Genomic DNA, 21,377 nt, shown 5'->3' on the forward strand with positions numbered 1-21,377 from the left:
CGACATAGACTGATATTACTGTCTAAGCCAGCCATTCTCAACATTTTTTTTGACTATGGTTTCCTTCGGACTCTGCTCAAAGTTTATGGCCCCCTTCCTTTTGAAGTAGTCAAGTTTAGTTGGTTTCTTCTGTACATAAAAACAAAAATCGTTTTATGATTGGAGTCTGTGGTACTCCTTAAATGTGCTGTGCTCCCACCCCCAAGGGAGCCGTATGGTCCCATTGTGAATGGCTGGTCTAAACCCTCTGTCATTATTTGTTTATTCAGCGTAGTTATTCATATTTACAGATCAAAAGTAGTGTTAGTGTATGATTCACAGTAAGCAGTGATATATTTAATCAATTCATAAATTATGTTTTTTTTAGAACATAATAAAAACAGAGTCATTTTCTAGACAGAAATCACAATATAGTTTCTTATAAATTATGTGCATGAAATCAACCTCAGTCACAGTGCAGTCGCCAAACCTGATTGACAAGGGAGTTACCAATAATCTCCCTTTGATGACCACAGCTTTAATGAACAGATTGTCCTTTGAATGTTCCAAATTCTGAACCATTTCGACAATGATCGTTACTCCTTCAGCACTTGCTTTGTCAGCCTGTAGTTAAAACAGGTTCAAGCTTCCAAACAACCTTTTCTTATCTCCTCAAATTCAGAAATTCTTTCATAAACTGAGAAATAGTTATACAAATTAATTTACCTGCATGAGGCCATTTATCACCTAACTTCAACCACAGCATTGGATGTGGTTGCTCTCAAGGTTTGCAGAGGGGGTACAACAGGAGGCTGCCTGGACTGGAAAGAGATTGGATGACTTGGGCAGTTTTCCAAGGTGCAGAGGAGACAGAGGGTGAGCTGAAGAAAATATATAAAATTCCAAAAAGTATTGATCAGGTAGATAGTCAGAATCTTTTCCCCATGGAGTAAAAAAAAAAGGCATAGATTTAAAAAGTGTGAGGAAGAAGTTTTACAAATGATTTGAGTCAGATACAACGATCATGTTTCAGAGACATTTTGATAGCCAGTTAACTCAGCAAAATCACATCAGTTTACAGACCTAATGTGGGAAAATGGGATGTGTAGATGGGCAAAAAAGGTCACCTTAGATGCACTGGGCCATAGGGCTCATTTTTATACACAAATTACCAAATTGTCTTCTTGAACCCATATTTCCATTATCTGAAGGAGCTGTGTTTTGAAATTTAACTGGTATTATTTTTTTTATTCACAGAACATGAGTGGGTCAAAAATCACACATACTTAAGTATATCATAGTGAAACAAATATACTCTATTTGAACATATACCGTATATTTCCGCATATAACCCGCACATTATATGCGTATTTTACAAAGCATTATATGCACGTCCGCCCTACAAGAGAATATTTTTACGTTGAGCGAATGCACACAATTAATAACAGGCGTGAGAAAGTCAAACCAGCAATTTATAGCGGGCATTGTAATATAATAGCAGCATTGAAAAAATGGGCACAATTTATAGTGGCCATGGGAAAGACATAATTTATAGCGAGCATGGAATGTTATAGCGAGCATGAAAATGTAATAGTGGCATTAAAAGAATATGCACAATTTATAGCGGGCATGCAAATTTTGATCTTGGGAATATCTCTTTGTACTGAGTGCTATGGTATTCCTATAAACAGAACATTCTGGCCCATGTAAAGGTTAAAGCCTTGTGTTTTTGATTCTTAGTTAATTTGTGTCTGTCTTTAAGAGAACTATTGTTTATAGTGTGTTACCTTAGTGTCTATAATGTAATAACCACTCAGGCTAATGGCTTGCCTCTCATTCTACAAGATGTGAAGGAAGAGTGAGCACGAGAATTTTTTCTTTGAACTTGTGTATCTCTTTAAAAGCTTTTGTATCTCTTTAAGCTAGTATCTCTATATAGACATTAATGGCTAATATAGCTAGGGCACTGCACCTTACCAATGTAATTGCCCAGACTCATCCCTGAGGGAAGAGATTAACATATCAAGCACCTCTGATTTGAGACAATATTAGAATTAAAATCCTGCTCAGCTCTGAAGCCTGTCTTCAATCTATTTAAATGATTCCTCTCCAAAACTTATTAATGTATTGCAACAGGATATCATCTATATAATGTGCAATTGACACCTCTGGGGGAAGTTGATTGGGTGTTAATTGCCGGAGATTAACTGTGGCAATTACTGGTATGTGGATCTTATGTCCCATTTAATTTGCAAATTGTTTTTATCAGTCGGAAAGAATACTACACCGATGCGATATACGTGTGTGTGCGTTATACAAAAATATTTTAGCACAATTTATATTTTTTGTGCATTACATGCATGTGCACCTTATTTGAGGGAAAATGCTTTACTAAAATGTGCTACTGTCTTCCCCTTTGAATCCAAACTGTTATCTTTTGACTCCCAACACTCCTTCACTCAACACCTGGGTTTTGTAAAATGTCTTGTTTCCAATCCATCAATATATTATGGTTAGCATAGTAGTTGGCACAACTGGTTCGAATTCAGTACTATCTGTAAGGAGTTTGACCGTTCTCCTTATGTCTACGAGTTTACTTTAGTTACTCTGGTTTTCTCCCACCCTTCAAAATGTATGGTGGTTATAGGTTAACTGGGTGTAATTGGGCAGCACGGGCTGTGGGCCAGAAGGGCCTGTTACCCTGCTGTAAGTCTAAATTTAAATTTAACTTTGAAATTTCTCAAACCCTGAATTTTTCCTATCTTTTCATCAGAAAATCACATTTGGTGAATTAGATTATCTTTGTGTTGTACCAAACTAATGCTACAAGGTACTATAATAGACTTGTTATCAATAAAATAAAATGTCATGTGATCTAATATGAAGAAACAGCATGGAACATCCATAATTCTATCACAGCATTCAGTATGGCTGGAATAATTAAGGGGTAGTTCAGGGCCACGAGGATAAAGTTTGTCAGTCTTAAAATTTGCACGATACAAAAAGGCAATAGTGATCTGGCAACCTGTACATTTTATCTTCAAATATTAATCTCCAGTGCACGTTGAGGATTTTGAGTTTTAGTGATGTTAAGTTATGAGTGTGACATTTACGGTAAGGGGCTGAAGGAGAGGCCAGACATATTTGTCAATGGACAGTTGGATATTTCATGACAGTGTGGATGTAAAGCTAATGATGGGACTTCTGATTAAATTGCTGAATGTGCTCAGACAGAAATGCACCACTAGAAATAAATAATGTATATTTTGGCATTTAAGTCGAGTCCTGAAACCCCCCCCCCACCCAAAATCTCTGAAAAAACAGGGGTTGACTGATACGCCGAATATACTTTTGAGGCCTTAAATTCAGCTCAAAATCCAATCTGCGCCGATCCGACGTATAAGTTAACCTTTGAAAAACCAATTTGGCGTATAAGTCGACCCTTGAAAAACAAAAAAAAACCCGGCTGCGACAGATTTTCATTGAGATTTTTACTGAAAACAGCAACGCATTTAGAACCCTTTAAAATCACTCTCGCCGTCATTGACTGAAGCAAAGATGGCAGCAAGAACATCCATACTCCCACTGTTCAGTCATCATATGGGTCTAAGTCTTTATCTGATGAGGCGATTTCAACTTTGTCATCAGTGTCCCATCGTTTGCACAAGAGGAACCGCACTTTTTAAGTGATGTTATCACAGTCTCTACTTTAACTTTGTCCCATGCCTTGAGCATGAAATTACACGCATATCAAGTGATGCAGCACACATTGCCCTGCCTTTTGTAAACGACTTCTCTGCACTCGACATCCATGTATTCCATTCCTCACACACATAGTCTTTGAATGGCTTCTTCAGACATCGAGAGGCTGCGATACAGACGTCAAACCACCCAGGATAACCAACATGTAAGTTTTATGTAGTACTAATATACTTTTAGTCTTCTCAGTTAAGTGGCTATGAAACATATCCCAGACCAGCAAACTTTGTTCTTTGCATAAACCACCTGGCCGCCTGTTCCACACATTGTCTCTCCATAACTTTACACCATTTTCATCCATCCATCCTTTTTCATGAAAAATGTCAAAAATACCTGCAGGGAATTTCATTTTCGGTTTAATTTTGCATTTGAAGATTACCATGGGTCTTAACTTTGTCCCGTCGGCCATGCATGGCCTTTTATGCCTGGTCCTTTTAATCCTGTATTTCTGATTTGCACAGTTTTAACACCTTTCCATTCTATTGCCTATCATGTCAAAATTCATGGGCATTTCATCTAGGTTTGCGATATTTACCAGTGCAAACTGGTGTTTCTGCCGGTTCTGTAAAATAAACTGGTGAAAACTTACAACTTTATGATCAAGCTCCTTTGGTAGTTTCTGTGCAATTTTTGTTTTTTGGTGTAATGCCAGATTTTTTCCTGTTCATGAAACGAATGCACCAGCCGACTGTAGCCTCAACATCATCACTGAGGTGCGACTTCAACAGAACAGTGCAAATGTTCTTATTTTATTTCATGTGACTATGCAATGAGATTTTCCAACTCTGGCCAACGAGTGATTCCTTTTCTCAAAGAATATTGCCTTTGCAGTATGTTTCTTAAAGTCTCTTCTTTCTTCCTCCAATCTCTTTCCACCTTCTCTTGGACATCAAATTTCCTGCAGCAGTGCTCTTGTTGGCTTTCTTGGCCATTTCTATCACTTTCAACTTAAAGCTCGCTTCATATTTTCGTTGCGTGCTGCGTGGAGTCATTGGACACTCCGTGATACCAATCATCTCCAGCCAATGCCCGGGAGATCGATACGCACAATCTACGGGGGTTGACGTACACGCGGGTCAATAGCCCATCTCAGGTATCGTGAGCTTTGGGGTTGACTTATACGTAGGTCAATGGGGCATCCCAAGCAGCTAGAAAATGGGGGTCAACTTGTACGGCAAATATACCATAAAACCCTTAAAATGAGGCTGAAAATGGGGGGCAATATATACACCAAAATATACAGTACTTAACATTAAATTCATTTTATGGCGAATGCACAGAAAACATTGAAGTAATGTTAACAAGAAAGACCGAGAAATATAGATTTTGTAGAAGGAGCACATTTATAATGGCTACCTTCGTTGGAAAATTAATAACAACAGTTTTGGCTCTAAAAATGATCACAGGAAGAATACAGCTTACTTGAAACATTTTCTGATTGAATTATTTGCAAACTATTTATCTGTCACAAGGGTCTATTGAGGCAGAAATTTCAAAATGCTTTGAAAATATTTTTTTTTCCACAGTTAAGTGTACATGGAATGGAGGAGAGCATGCAATTAAAAGAATTAAACATCATTAAGAACTGACACAGATAATGAGTCAATTCACTGTTCCAAGGTTGCAATTTCAGTGATTCAAGCCCCAAACCTCAAAAGGTTTCTTCAAAAACACAACTCACATGCCAACAATTCTTCATTTTTTGATACAATTAAATAAAACATTTTCCTGATTCTACATTGGGTTGTTCAAAGTTATTTTCAAATTTACATAGAAAGACACAAAGTTGCTTTGGCAGACAATGTAAAGGAAAATCCTAAGAGTTTCTACAGGTATATTAAGAGCAAAAGGAGAGATAATTGGTCCTCTTGAAGATCAGAGTGTTCAGCTTTGTATGGGGCCAAAAGAAACGGGTGAATTTTTAAACTTTCTTTCCATCATTATTCACTCAGAAAATAGGCACAGAGTCATGGGAAATAAGGAAAACAATCAGTGAGATCATGGAACCAATGTCGATTAAAGAGAAGGAAGAGCTTGCTGTCTTCAAGCAAATAATGGTTGGTAAATCCCCAGGGCCTGACAAGATATTCCCTTGGACCTTGAGGGAGTCTAGTGTGGAAATTACAGGGGTTCTGGCAGAAATATTTAAAATATCCTTAGCCATGGGTGTGGTGCCAGAGGATTGGTGGGTAGTTGTCATTACAAGAGAAACTTGTCCGTGAACTACTCTTTGCAGACGATGCCGCTTTAGTTGCCCATTCAGAGCCAGCTCTTCAGCGCTTGACGTCCTGTTTTGCGGAAACTGCCAAAATGTTTGGCCTGGAAGTCAGCCTGAAGAAAACTGAGGTCTCCATCAGCCAGCTCCCCACCATGACTACCAGCCCCCCCACATCTCCATCGGGCACACAAAACTCAAAACGGTCAACCAGTTTACCTATCTCGGCTACACCATTTCATCAGATGCAAGGATCGACAACGAGATAGACAACAGACTCACCAAGGCAAATAGCGCCTTTGGAAGACAACGCAAAAGAGTCTGGAAAAACAACCAACTGAAAAACCTCACAAAGATAAGCGTATACAGAGCCGTTGTCATACCCACACTCCTGTTCGGCTCCGAATCATGGGTCCTCTACCGGCATCACCTACGGCTCCTAGAACGCTTCCACCAGCGTTGTCTCCGCTCCATCCTCAACATTCATTGGAGCGCTTTCATCCCTAACGTCGAAGTACTTGAGATGGCAGAGGTCGACAACATCGAGTCCACACTGCTGAAGATCCAGCTGCGCTGGGTGGGTCACGTCTCCAGAATGGAGGACCATCGCCTTCCCAAGATCGTGTTATATGGCGAGCTCTCCACTGGCCACCGTGACAGAGGTGCACCAAAGAAAAGGTACAAGGACTGCCTAAAGAAATCTCTTGGTGCCTGCCACATTGACCACCACCAGTGGGCTGATATCGCCTCAAACCGTGCATCTTGGCGCCTCACAGTTTGGCGGGCAGCAACCTCCTTTGAAGAAGACCGCAGAGCCCACCTCACTGACAAAAGGCAAAGGAGGAAAAACCCAACACCCAACCCCAATCAACCAATTTTCCCCGGCAACCGCTGCAACCGTGTCTGCCTGTCCCGCATTGGACTTGTCAGCCACAATCAAGCCTGCAGCTGACGTGGACATTTACCCCCTCCATAAATCTTCGTCCGCGAAGCCAAGCCAAAGAAAAAAAATAAAAATAAAAAGGCTCCAAGTAACTGTGGAAATTATAGGCCAGTGACCCTGATGTCAGTAGTAGGTAAATTATTGGAAGGTGTTCTAAGACATCAGATATACAATTAATAAATAGCCAGAAAATGATTCACGATAGTCAACATGGCTTTCTGCATAGTAGGTCATATTTAATCAAGCTTGTAGAGTATTATGGTGAGGTTACCTGGAAGGTTGATGAAGGCTGTGGATTTTGTCTAAATGACTTTAGTGAGACCTTTGACAGGGTCTCACATGGGAGGTTAGTCAGGAAGATTCAGACACTAGGTATTCATGATGAACTAATGAAATAGATTCAACAGTGGCTAGAAGGTAGAAGGCAGACAGTAGTGGTGGACAATTGCTTCTCAGACTGGAGGCCTGTGACTAGTGGTGTGCCTCAGGGATCAGTGCTGGGACCATTGTTGTTTGTTATCTACATCAATGATCTGGATGATAATGCGGTAAATTGCAGATGACACTAAGATTGGAAGCATTGTGGACAGTGAAGAAGGTTTTCAAAGCTTGCAGAGGGATCTGGACCAGCTGGAAAAATGGGCTGATAAAAATGACAGATGGAATTTAATGCAGACAAGTGTGAGGCATTGCATTTTGGAAGACAAACCAAAAAAAGACGTACATGGTGAATGGTAGAGCACTGAAGAGAATGATAGAGGGACCTAGGAATACAGATACATAATTCCCTGAAAGTGGCGTCACAGCTGGATAGGGTTGTAAAGAGTGTTTGGCATATTGGCCTTTATAATTCAAAGTATTGAATATAGGAGCTGGGATGTTATGGTAAGGTTGTACAAGACATTAATGAGGCCAAATTTGAAGCATTGTGTGCAGTTTTGGTCTCCTAACCACAGGAAAAGGTGCAGAGAAGATTTACTACGATGTTACTGGACTTTAGGAACTGAGTTACAGGGAAAGGTTAAGCAGATTAGGACTTTATTCCCTGGAGCATAGAAGAATGAGGGGAAATTTGATAGAGGTATTTAAAATTATTAGAGAGGATAGACAGCATAATGTAGATAGGGTTTTTCCACTAAGGATTGTTGAGATACAAACCAGAGGTTAAGGGTGAAAGGGGAAAGGTGTAGTGGGAACTTCTTCATACAGAGAGTGTTGGGAATGTGGATCAAGCTGCCCACTGAGGTGGTGAATGCAGGCTCAATTTTAACATTTGAGAAGAATTTGGACAGATGCATGGATGGGAGATGTATGGCGGGCTATGGACTGTGTGCAGGCCAGTGGAACTAGACAAACAAAATGGTTTGCCAAAGACTGGAAGGGCCGAAACAGCCTGTGGTTCAAGTCTTCAGCTAACTATCCTAATTCAGTTCTCAAACACAAAGAGTAACTGAGTGACTTTTGAATTTTCTGCCACCAATCACACAATTGCTTTATTCTCACATAAAAGCTCTGATTTGCAAATACTGGCAGTTTCGTAAATCTGTCATCTTGCTAGTCAATTTAACTTTTGCCAAAGTTATGATAACCCTAATAATGCATTGAAAAGCTCTTTCCCCTGAAAGGCCATATTTATCGGCCTTGGCACTGAAAGCTTCTGTTAGCATAACGGTCAATGCAATGTTGTTACAGCACCAGCGAGGTTCGAATCCTGCGCTGTCTGTAAGGAGTATATATGTTCTCCCCAAGTCTGTGTGGGTTTTCCCTGGGGGTTCCAGTTTCCTCCCACCGTTCAAAACATACTGGGGTCTGTAGGTCAGTTGGGTCCAATTGGGTGGCATGGGTTCGTGGGACGAAAGGGCCTGTTACCGTGTCGTATGTCTAATTTTTTTTTAAGCCTTGTCCTAAAGTAAAGGCGCAATTATGCTTGACAGAAACCAGGTGATCCGTAAAGTTTCACAACATAAATTACAGTTACCTGTCACTGATAATGTCAGGTTTTTGGTATACATGTATTTTATAAATACAAATTCTTATAAGATCACTGATCTTTAGAAAAATCTTCTTTTAGTTTAAACATTTTGATACATGCTGCAAATCTTTTAATTGTATTTTTATGCCAAAGTTTCAAGTATGAAGAGTGAATATGAAGAGTAAAAGGGCTTTTGATAGGCCAGGTAAGTAACAAAATGTATATTTTGAAGTGATTCCATATAACCATAACCATATAACTGTTTACAGCACCAAGCAACAAAATTTCAGAAATGGTTTAAAATTGTGTTATATTCTATTAGCAAGAATACTGTACTGGAAAAGGAACCAAAGCAAATGTAAGCAGCATCGTGGCTTCTCTCTCGAGTGTTCCCTCACATTAGACCACTCCCTCCTTCATATCAACAGTGGGGGCAACCCCAAGGCTGAGTGCCCAGTTCCCGACACTACACTCTGTGCACTACTGACTGCATAGCCAGTCTGGCTACAGCACAAATTAGCTGACAACACAATCGTTATTGCCCAACAAGTGGAAAATAAACAGAAAAAAATAATGGCAGCACTGCTGGAGCCACTGTAAAGGCAGCACTGACACAGGTGCAGACCTGGAACAGAGGGCGGAGACACAGCGCTGCTCGGTCCTGATGCCAATGGCTCTGTACAGGCTTTAAATAGCCTGTTAAAGAACCAAACTTTTTTTTTGTGAATCCTTCACCCACAGAAGTTTATGCCCAAGATGGTGGTGCCTGTGCTGGGTAGCAGACTACAAGAGAGTGCAGACTCTGGGGAAGCGGCTGACCAGTGCAGGACACCAGTAATGGGGAGCACAACCCCCCCCCACCCTGTGAAAAGGAGAAGCTTGGGAAACCAACCGAATGAAGACCAGCGAGGGCTCAGCAGCTGAAGGACACACACTGACTATTGCTGGTTGGTGACTTGCAGTTGAAGGACTCACACAGGCTTCGAGGTGCTAGAGACTGGCTCTATCGGAACTGGAATTCAAGAGGAAGGCAAGAAGGGCAGTGAAAGCTTTGCTGGTCATATCTTGGGCCTGGAGCTTGGGCTGCTGATGGTCAATCCCAGACACTCAGTGTCCCTGAAGGGGGTCTCTTTTGTTTCTGTTTCTCATTGTTAGGGGCACTAAGCAATAGTGATTGTCTCTCGGCATCCAAAAATTGAAGTCTATCATGTGTATTATTACGTGACAATAAAATTAACCTTTAACATTAAGAATACAGAATGTAGATTAAAATCTGTTTGGGTGGTGCCAGAACATCAATTTTGCCCTCAATGACACCAAGATCAAAATGTTTGTTGATTTCAGGAAGTGGAGTCCAAAGGACCATGCAACGGTTAGAACCTTCAAGCTCCTGGAAGTCCCTATTTCAGAAGACCTATCTTGGAGCCAGAATACTGTGGCAACCGTGAAGAAAGTGCCTCTACTTTCTGATGAGTCTGAGGAGATTTGGCATGTCGTCAAATCATTCATCAAACTTCTGAAGGTGCACTGTGGAAAATATACTGACTGGTTGCACGACAGTCTGCTATGGGAATCTGAATGCCCTGGAATACTGAAGAAGGTAATATAAACACAAGTCCATCACAGGCACTAACCTAGCATTCATTTTGTTTTAAAGACCCCGTTCAGCTGCAAGAAAGAACTGTATAATGTACATGACAATAAGCTCATTTTTTTATTACCTTGAAGATGAACCAACCCTTTTAAAATTCATTTTTATCTTTTAATATTTCAATGGAGCATCAGCTGAGTGGAATGCCCAAGTGGATTACCTAGGGTACAAGCCCATTCTCGTCAGCAGTTAAATCTTGTGAATCCATCAAGCCCACCTTGATGGATTACATGGACCTACATGCCATTTCAACTTCCACTTGCAAGGTTTACAATTTCTCGGCGGAGATGCTTAACTGGATTCCCTGCACGAACTGCAAGGCAGGAATTCAAATGTTGCACACCCCTCCAACTGCATTGCTGTTTAGCCATTAGTTTAAAATGCCATATACCTTCAGACATATGGGGTTCCAGCAATAACTCCTGAAGTCTAATGGAAGCTTTTGATGACCCAGAACTATTTTTGGCTCAGAAATAAACAAGAATGCCTGCAGTGTCTGCTCCCACACTTGAAACCTGATCAGCAGCAGGTAAGGGTCCCTCCTTCTCAGACTCAATCCTAACAAGTCCTTATTCTCTCATGGAAAAAAAACTCTTTAAAGATATGTATTATTATCAAATTCGTAGTTCCAGTCGTGTTTACCAAAAAAAAATGGATAGGAGAAGGATGAGGTTGGTTTAAACATGCAATACTTGTCCAATAAAATTTCTTTAATTACTTTGGAAACAAGTGGCAGGCATAAGTATGCATCTGAGGATAAATAAGGCAATGGAACATGTTACTGACCTGACAACCCTGCATACTTGAATCCCTCACAAATGGGAATGACGTTCGGTCTGCTTTGCCTGCAAAACAAATATTTGTATAAAATTACTCTCAATATAACAGAACTGACTTTAGAGTTGATATGACATCAGAATAAAGATATCAACTACAGACAGCAAGTGCGTTATTTTTTACTGTATACAGAATGATGTAGACTGAAAATAATCTAATTTATCTTGATGTAGTCCCATTCTTAAAACTTCACTGCATCCAATCAGTTGGTTGGTTTATTGAATCTGAACCACTGACTCTTTTTGATTATAAACCTCTCATATGCTGACCTTCACCAGTCTGAACACTCACTATTTTTGTACGCATCTCAAGAGCCTGGCTGCATATATGGATAATCCTGCCCATGGGACACTTCAAAACATGGCTTTCAACTAACACTTTATAATGAATTGAAATGAGGGATTCTGGTGTTTGGAGCTGTCAGAATGTGCTTTCAGATGCAAGTCCTTAATATAATATCGCTATATCTGATTTCCATTGTGGTCACTGGCTGAGCAGGCCATATTTAGTGAGAAATGCCAAAAAGAAATGTTTCCACAATGTCAACCAGAATGATTTTAACCAACTTGTTTAAAGGGCTTTAATCCTAACATGAAGACTAACAGACTGCTTTGGATATGTCATACATTTACCAAATAATGCCATAACATTCACTTAAATGAGTCATCCAAAAGTAACTGCATTGTAATTAGGAGCTGGAGGCCCAAATGCAAATTCTTCTGAAAGTGGCTGATGAGTCAAGTTGAATTTGCCTCATTTATATTCAAAAAAACAAATGTCTCTTTATTTAAGGTGCCTTGAACAGAGCAAAAGAACCCAGGTATTTCACAGAAAACTGACCAATGCAGTAAGGATACTCCAAAAGTTGGTCAGAGAAGTAAATATGTATTATAAGAGCCCTTACAGAATGATACAGAGCTCAAGTGGTGCAAAGGATTAAAGAGGAATTTTCCAGCTTCAGAGGTTGGCATTTGTTGTCAAGAGGCCAAAGTTGGCAGAGCATAGGTCAGGATATATAATGGTTGAAAGGACAATGAAAGTTAGCACGAGGGATATAAAACAATTAAATGAGCTTAAATATATGAAGAGGAGAACAAAGGTGGTTGTCAGGGGTGAGTTGAAACAGTAACTTAGGTGTAGAAAGGAATTACTAAGAGTTTCAGAAATAAATAAGCTGAGACCGTCAGAGTCAGGTGATATTATAATAAAACAGAAGAAATAGAAGTAGGTGTAGACCATCTGGCCCATCGAACCTATCTCCCATTTAACGAGATTATGGCTAATTTGGCTTTAGACTCCACGGACCTGTCTTTTCTCCATAACCGTGTTTCCCTGACTAAGCAAAAATCTAACGCTGACTTAAATGTATTTAATGCAGCAGCTTATTTTGCTTCCTTTGGCAGACAATTCCAGAGATCCACTATTCTCTGAATAAAGCATCTCCATCCCAAATCTGCTCCTCTGAATCTTGAAGTTATGTCCCCTAATTCTAGTTTCACACACCAGTGGAAAAGCCTTCCTGCTTCTATCTTGCCTATCCCGTAATTTGTTTCCATAAGATCCTCTCTCATTCATCTGTTCCAGCGAATATAGTCCCAGATGACTCGATCATTCCTTATAGGTTAACCCCCTGGATTCAATTGGTGAACCTCCTCTGCAGCACCTCTGAAGGCAGTAAATCATTTCGCAAGCAAGGAGACCAGAAGTGCACACAGTACTCCAGGTGCAGCCTCACTATTACCTTGTACAGTAGCAGCAGAATTTCCTTGCTCTCAATTTCAATCCCTCCAGCAATGAAGGCCAACATTCCATTTGCCTTCTTGACAACCTTTTGCATGTGCAAACGAACCTTTTGCAATTCATGCACAAACACTCCTAAGTTTTTTTGGCATCACAACATGCTCACCATTTAAGTAATTTGATCTTTCATGTTTCCTCCCAAAGTGGATGACCTTGCATTTACCAATACTGTACTCTATCAGCCAGACCCTTGCCCACACTTAACATCTCTCTGCAGAATCTTTGCATTCTCTGCACAATTTATTTTTCCATTCTATCCCTGCAAATTTACAGTTAAATTCCTCATCCAAACATTGACTATTCCAACACAGTCTTGAACTGACTCCCCTTGTTTCTATCATATATGAGTTTATAGTTCAAAGATTCTGCAATCTGTATCCTAATTTCACCATGATATTTGCGGATCTACACAAACTCTCATCTTTCTCCATGCTCTTAACTTTCCTTGATTCTTTAATGCCCTACAACCCAATAATGGTTGGGCAATAATGGTAGGGCAATAATGGTAGGGCAATAATGGTAGGGCAATAAATTGATCACCTTTTCCATGTCTTAGTTTTCATTATCCCCCAACTTTAATTACTCCAACATTAGTATCTGTATTAAAGCCAAAAGTTCTGAAATTCCCTCCCTAAACATTGCTGCCTCTGCACTGAGTTTTTTTTTTAATGTGCTCCTCAAATATTTTTATTACGAATTTGTTCATCTATGTCAAAATCTCCTCATGTGACTTGATGGTCATTTTTTTGTGAAAACTTTTATGATGTGCCTTTCCACATAAATTCATCCTGATGCTGTCAGTTAGTCTAAACTTGAACCTGACAGGAAACACAAGAACAGAGCAGGTTGCAGATATTAAAAAAAAATCAAATAAGGAATGCAAACACCAGCATTCACAAACTACACCAAGAATAACTGAGCAGGGGTGAGGAATAGGTTCAAAATTAAACCATTAAAATATCAAATATGGGTACAAATTGAGTAGATACACAAAGTCAGGTGAAACTTTAAAGGTTTGATTCTGACCTTGCAGCTCCCTTCACCACATTCATTAAGTTATATTAACACCTATTCTGAAGTGAAAAATTGAATCCGTCACCCCTACCGTTACTGCAGAACAGAACAAGTGCCGAGAGCTGTACATTAATGACAGTTTGTAGAACCACTGTGGTGACATTCACAGAAGTGCCTAGTCACTCACTGACTTCCAAGAAGAGCAACAGCTCAGGATTAACAGAAGAGCCCAAACAAGGTGAGATCAAAAGACAAACTGCAAACAGTGCAAACTGGAAGCGAGTCACAGAAGATACACAGCATGTCTACTTAGCATGTGAAAGATAAAACTGGGTCAGTAACTGTTATGGTACACAGCAGATGAAAGATTCCCATGTGAAAACAGGGCTACTTTCAGTTACTGAAAGACCTACTGTGGATTTCAAGACATCACTCGGTGCGGACAGACTTTTTTAATGGCTTATTTTACAATACCGAGGCTTCTAGTCGGTAACAAAAAATATTGTTTTCAATGATGTGTATGCTTAAAGGAAAATAGTCTTGGGATAATAACAACACTCCTTGTCCCCATCCAAATATTGTCTCAAAAGAAAAATATAGGACAACTTTCAGCTTTAAAGTTTTAGACATTGTACAGCATTCTATTCCATTTCATATTTGTGTGATGCATTCCTTGTTCTTTTCATGGATTGCAAAGCTCCATGATATTGGAAAAAGTTATTTGCTATCAGCAACAAGAGCTTCCCAATGACATGATCCATGTTTATCTGCTTTTTACAGTGTCCACCCACCACTGAGCATGAATGTAACTCGAGAATTGATGGCTAAGCTGCAAATTAATTTTCAATCAATAAACATGAAGGGAACCAAATGTCGTAAAAGCAATAGAGGTAAACAAATAATTATCATCAATATTATAAGCCGAGAAAAGAATTAAACTGCTGTCAATGCAATATGAGATTTAAATATGAGATGTAACTAAAAAAAGAAAGCAACAGTGAAAGTGCAATGATTTGATGGTCAATTTTAGAATTGAAAATGACACTATTCAGAATGAACAAGTTGGATTTTGCTTTAGGAAGGAGAAGTTATAATAAAGGACTTTAGAATAATGAATATTGACAAAATACACGTGAAAAGAATGTTCCACCAGAGGGAGACCTGAAAACTAGGAGCCAAGGCGACAGGACAATTACCAATAATTCCAGAGAAATAAAGATGAATTCAATCATTGCAGAATTGGTCACAATATCATAATTGTTTCCATGAATGATAGAGGTAAATAACTGAGTCACTTATGAGAGAAAATAACAAGGCAAGAGGAAAAGCTGGAGGGAAAATAAAGAAATGCGCGCTGTCGGAAGAGAGTCGTGCAGCTATTATCACCAGCTTAGTTCAGGTGTTTCTGAGCTGCATGTTACTCCGTACAAAAATTCAGGGCAGTAAAATACTGTTAGTTTGAAAGACTGTTACTGGTTTAAGATATGGCAAAAGCCAAATTGTAAATCACAAAAAAAATCAAAATGACTAAATATCAGAGTTGATGTGTTCCTGTTGAAGAAATGTAACTAAAAATCTCTAATGGTGAACTGAGGATATGAAATCAATCAGACAGTAATCAGACATCTGAAGTGGTTTGAGGGGAATTGTGCTTGGATATTTTATTTTGACTAAAATCCAGACTATTTCACTTTTTCTCTTCTCTCTCTATATTAGCGGTAATTTTAAAACTTCCTATTCCATTACAAGACATGGAGGTTATTTAGACTAATTTAGGGAACATCTATTACATCCTATCAAATTTATGAAAATTGTATGCAATTATAAGATGATAATGCAAATCTCATTGAATAGATTTTTCTAATGATGTAAAGGATATGACAAAAGAAAGCCCAAAAAGGAGGGCTTCATAAATCTAGACCAAGATGGGAAGTAGATTTGAATAAACAAATAGATGAACGTCATTAGATTCAGATATGTGGAGAAAATATGAAAAGTACAATAAATGTGAGATACAATATAATTTTACTCATCAGTTATATTTGACACCATACAAGTTCAAACAAATTGAACCAGACTCTTTTGGATTTATGCTTTAGACGTGGACAGGAAATTGGCAGTGTCCTAGAGTTAAACCTTTTTGGTTAGAAATAGGGTTAAGGAAAGAAAAAGGGGTATTAAATGCCCACAGGATCCAATGTTACTTTTATTGAGAGATATTTAGGGTGTTTAACCTAAACTAAAATTGACTATGCATCAAAAGAAATTTGTTCAAATTGCTTTAGCAATAACACGAAAATGTATTGCCATAACTTGGAAGTCTGATACAGATTTGGGTATAGAAAAATGGCATGCCGAATTTCGGAGTTGTATACTACTTGAGAAAATTACTTATAATTTAAGAGATAAGTACTACATGTTTTAGAAGATATGTTGCCCTCATTAACAAAATGTGGGTGTGAATATTTAAACAAAGTTCTGACATTCCCTTTCACCTTAGGGTCTCAGTATATTCAAAGAAACTTTCAATAAATAGGCACTCCTTTTGAGGGTCACTAGTCCCTTTTTTCTTTTCTTTTTCTTTCATTTTCTTTTAGTAAAGGGATAAGGTGGGAGGGGGCAGTATATAGGGGAATTTCTTTATTTTTCTTGTCTTTTTATATATGTCATATTTGTATTTGATTTGTATTATTATGCATCATGTGAATTCTTTGTGGTTTTAAATTTATAAATAATTAAAAAAAAAATATTATTTTTTTGTAATCTCATGCTTTAAAAATGCAGTATATATATTATGTGTGGACTTTTCACTGACCAAAATGAATTGGTAGGGTCACCCTTGCAATATGACAAGGGTTACCAAATAATTACTTATTCATATCCTTACAAAATCCTTTTAGAAAAAAAAAATCATAGAGTGAATAGAAAATAATCAGAAAGTAATCTGCAAAGCCTTTTATTGTGGTTGAGACCTGTGTCATAGCTCACAGTCACAAATATTATCTGATCCATGAAGTTATGTTTTTGGCTATAACTGAAAAGAGAATTAGAAGAGACCATTCAAGCTCATTATCATCTGACTGTGCATAACTGACAAAATAATGTTTCTCTGGACCATGGTGCCATACACACACTATATATAGTACATGATAATCATATATATGCATTAAGATAGAATTTAAAATACATATATGTAAATATTTTGGATTATTTACTCAGAGGATTCTGCTCATCAATCTCACAAACTGAAGGAAGATGCTATTTCCCAGCCTGGCAGTTGTGTTTTGATGCACCTGTTACCCCTCCTTAATGGTAGTGGGTCAAAGGTACAATGTCATGGATGGAATGAGTCCTCAATAATTCTTTCAGCCCTGATTCATCAATACTCCCGGTAAACCTTGTCAGTAGAGGAAAGGGAGACCCAGTCACTTTCGCAGCTTTGATGATCCTCAGTATCGACCTGGACCAACATTTTGCAGCTACCACATCATAGAATGATGAAGCCGAGACAGGACATGCTCAGTAGTGTTCCTGCAAAATGTTGTCAAGTTGAGGACCGGTATTCTTGGCCTCCTCAACCTTCTGAGGAAGTCCAGGCCCTACTGAACCATCCTGAATAATGATTTATATTTTTTATTTTGGGTCTACCGTAGGCCATCCTTCACACATCCACCATGAAACTTTGTAAGTTCCACTTTCTCCACGACAGAGCCATTGAAGTGTAGTGGCGAATGGTCATCCTTTTGCTCTCCTGAATTCTAGAATCATCTCCTTTGTCTTGTCCACGTTGAAGCTCAACAATGGAGCTAAATGGAGCGCTAATATGAGCAAAATGGCTTCCTTCTATTCTGATGTTTTTCATCAGTAGATGAAAGAGAGACCCCGGTAATCTCCTCGATCACTGTTTCTCGATCAAGAACCCGTGCCACCTGAGCCATGCCCTCTTCTCACTGTTACCATCAGGACGGGGGTACAGGAGCCTGAAGATGAACACCCAACAGTACAAAAATAGTTTCTTCCCCTCCACCATTAGGTTTCTGAATGGACAATGAACCACAGACACTTCCTCACCTACCCTTGTTTTGCAAAAGAAATTTATAGCAATTTTGTACCAGTAATGCTGCTGTATTATTTCGTAATGCATCTCATGTGACATGTTTGTGACAATAAACTCTGATTCTTCCTTTTATTTAAACTCTCAGTAGATCTCCAAAGGCTCTAATAGGAATTTTAGAAGATGATTAATGCAACTTACATTATTCATTTTAAACTGCGCTCCTACGAGACAACAAAATCTAGTTATTTACAAGATGAGGATCAATTAAGAAAATGTACCCATTCAGACTTGGATTTTAGCTGAGTGGGGAATTCAATGTAGAGCAGTGGCTTTCAAGCTTTTTCTTTCCACTCACACACCACTTTAAGTAATTCCTATGCCGTTCCGTAGGTGCTCTGTGATTAGTCAGGGATTACTTAGGCGGTACATGAGTGGGGGGAGAAGGTTGAGAACCACTGCTCTATATCCAATTGTTTCTGAAATATTTTGCATGAGAAAAATTGTCATTGGAGTTATGAAACCATGCACATAACGAGTCAATTTGATACAATTAAAACAATGGTTTTCAAACGATTTCTTTCCACTCACATATCAATCACTTTAATAATCCCTTACTAATCACAGAGCACCTAGGGAATATTAAGGTGGTATGTGAGTGGAAAGAAAAAGTTTGAAAACCATTGATCTAGAGGGCATCATAATGTCAGGAAATCAGGATTCCCTCCATGTCCTAAAGAATTTAATTGTATGGTTCATTTTAGGGGAATCCCCAAATTATAAAAACATTTCCACAAATACATTATTGAAAAATGAAATGGCGGTAGAAGAAAAATAAATGAGATCTATAGCATTTACCATCTTAGAATGTAAATTTAAGATGTAGTGAGAGAACTGTGTGCAACTTGCCTCACTCCATTATAAAATAATATGGAAAACAAAGGGTCGCTAAGGTGATACCAGTCTAACAATTTGAGGTTTTGATGAGAGTTCAGAAACATGGTGATTATTGCTCTGGGATCGCAGATTTTAAAAAAAAATAGAAATGCATTCTTTACACAGCATTTTCATAATCTCAATGTCCTAAGACACTTTGTAGCCAATTAATTAATTTTTAAAACACAGTGAATGCAGCAATGCAGAAAGCAATGCAACTGATTTATGATCAAAAACCTCTTACAAACAGCATTCTAATAACTACCACATAACCTTTTATTATCCACTACACATTTATAGCTCAGTAGTAGAGCAAGTGGAGAGCTCCAAGTTTTCGAAGTTCACTTAAGAAGTGATCTAGCATGGGCACACAACATCTCCTCACTTGTCAGGAAGGCACAACAGCAACTGCACTTTCTTGACAGGCAAAGCTACTGCCCATCATTATGTCAACCTTCTATAGGAGCTTTATCGAGAGACTCCAAGCCGCTGGATCACAGACTGGTACAATTGCTGTAGAGGATCGGATCAATACACAGGACCATAAAAATGATAGATAGAATCACTGGGGTTCTCTCCCCACCACAATCATGTGATTTTTCCGGGATTGTTATCTGAAGAGGGCTCGCAACATCTGGGAGGATCCCTGCAACCCCACACGCAGCACCTTCCAACTACTCCTGCTGGGATAAAGATACAGAAGTATCAGAGACAGAATCACCAAGCTGAGGAATAGCTTCTTCCCACAGGCAGTGAGAACACTGAATGTCTGCTAAGAGAAATCTGTAACTATATATTGTATATATGAGCAAATCTAAGTTCTTGGGAGTCACTATTTTGAAGGATCTTTCCTGGACCCTGGATCCAGGAATGGCATTGAGAAGAAAGCTTGTAACCACCTCTACTTCCTCAGGAGTTTGTGAAGGTTTGGTACTGTAGAGCTCGTCGAAAGAATCAAAGACTTGTTGATCCAAACCAAGGCTTTTATTAGCAAAAGACAGGAGCTCTTCACAGGCGGCCGACCAGTCCAGAATGATCCGACCTGGCTAGGGACACAACCCTTTAAGGCCCAGACAGTAGGCGTGGCAAAGCTCTCAGCCAATCGCTGTAAGCATAGTCTAGATACTGTAACTATATACACTATATACATTGGTGATAGATCTATACTATCACAGGTACTATACCAGAAACCCTGGCAAATTTCTACAGAAGTGTGGTGGGAAGTGTGCTAACTGGCTGCATCACGGTCTGGTATGCTCAGGATACACCTGAGCATAAAGCTCTCCAAAAGGTAGTTGACACAGCCCAGGACATCACAGGCAAATCTCTCCCCACTGTTGAAAACATTTACAGGGAACACTGCTGTCAGAGGGCAGCAGCAATCATCAAAGACCTACCCCACCCATCAGGAAAAAGGTATAGGTTTTACAAGGCTTGCACCACCAGGTTCAGGAACAGCTGCTCCCCCCTTCCACCATCACACTCCTCAACAACAAACTCAATCAGGGCTTATTTAAGAACTCTTACTTGTGTACTTTATTGATTTTCATTTGTTCTCTCTGTATTGCAGTCAGTTTGTTTACATTTGTTATATGTTCAAAGTTCTTTATTTGTTTAGATGCATACGCTGTGCAGTCCCTGTCCCCCCCCATTTACCAATAAATGGTAATTCTGCCTCGCCCACAGGAAAAAAAGGATCCCAAGGTTGTTTGTGATGTCAGGTATGTATTCTGACAATAAATAAATCTGAAATCTATACATTTTGCACTGTTCTGCACCGTGGACCAGTGAACATTGTTACATCAGATTGAACTGATACAACTGGATGACAAATAAACTTGAACTTATCACACTAATGTTGATAACAGGATGAACACACCATTCTAAGTCCCTAATTCTCTTTAAATTTTTGCAGCTGATCTTGTGTCCAAACAGTAGGTGGTTTTAGCTTAATCAAAAGATGGCATTTTTCAACTGTGACAATACTGCACCATAAGAATGGTCTAAAGATTTATGCTTAATTCTCCATGATCCAAATAAGCCCACATTTCCTCTTGACAATTACGTCATTCAGTCCCACAGGTCACAAAGCATTCCCTTTGCCCCCACTGATTTTATTTTTAACCTATTCTCATCACATTCCTATCAACCAACCCTAATTTGACCGCCAACCTACGCATCAGGAGCAATGTACAGTCGTCAACTACTACCAGTTCA

The 21,377-nt window shown here is 39.1% G+C and overlaps 1 protein-coding gene across 6 annotated transcripts in view; it reads right to left on the reverse strand.

The window, feature by feature from the left end:
• Positions 1–21,377, reverse strand: part of LOC138757126 (transcription factor 4-like) — a 664,743-nt gene that overhangs the window by 322,825 nt on the left and 320,541 nt on the right. For all 6 annotated transcript variants that reach the window (XR_011353352.1, XM_069923937.1, XM_069923938.1 and 3 more), the window contains one exon: positions 11,306–11,364. Coding sequence is in view for 5 of the 6 variants with exons in the window: in XM_069923937.1 (XP_069780038.1) it covers positions 11,306–11,364 (59 nt within the window). In the remaining variant the exon portion in view is untranslated. The remainder of the gene's footprint in view (positions 1–11,305; positions 11,365–21,377) is intronic.

The sequence above is a fragment of the Narcine bancroftii genome, chromosome 3, assembly GCF_036971445.1.
Source record: "Narcine bancroftii isolate sNarBan1 chromosome 3, sNarBan1.hap1, whole genome shotgun sequence".
In the NCBI taxonomy this organism is placed as follows: domain Eukaryota; kingdom Metazoa; phylum Chordata; class Chondrichthyes; order Torpediniformes; family Narcinidae; genus Narcine; species Narcine bancroftii.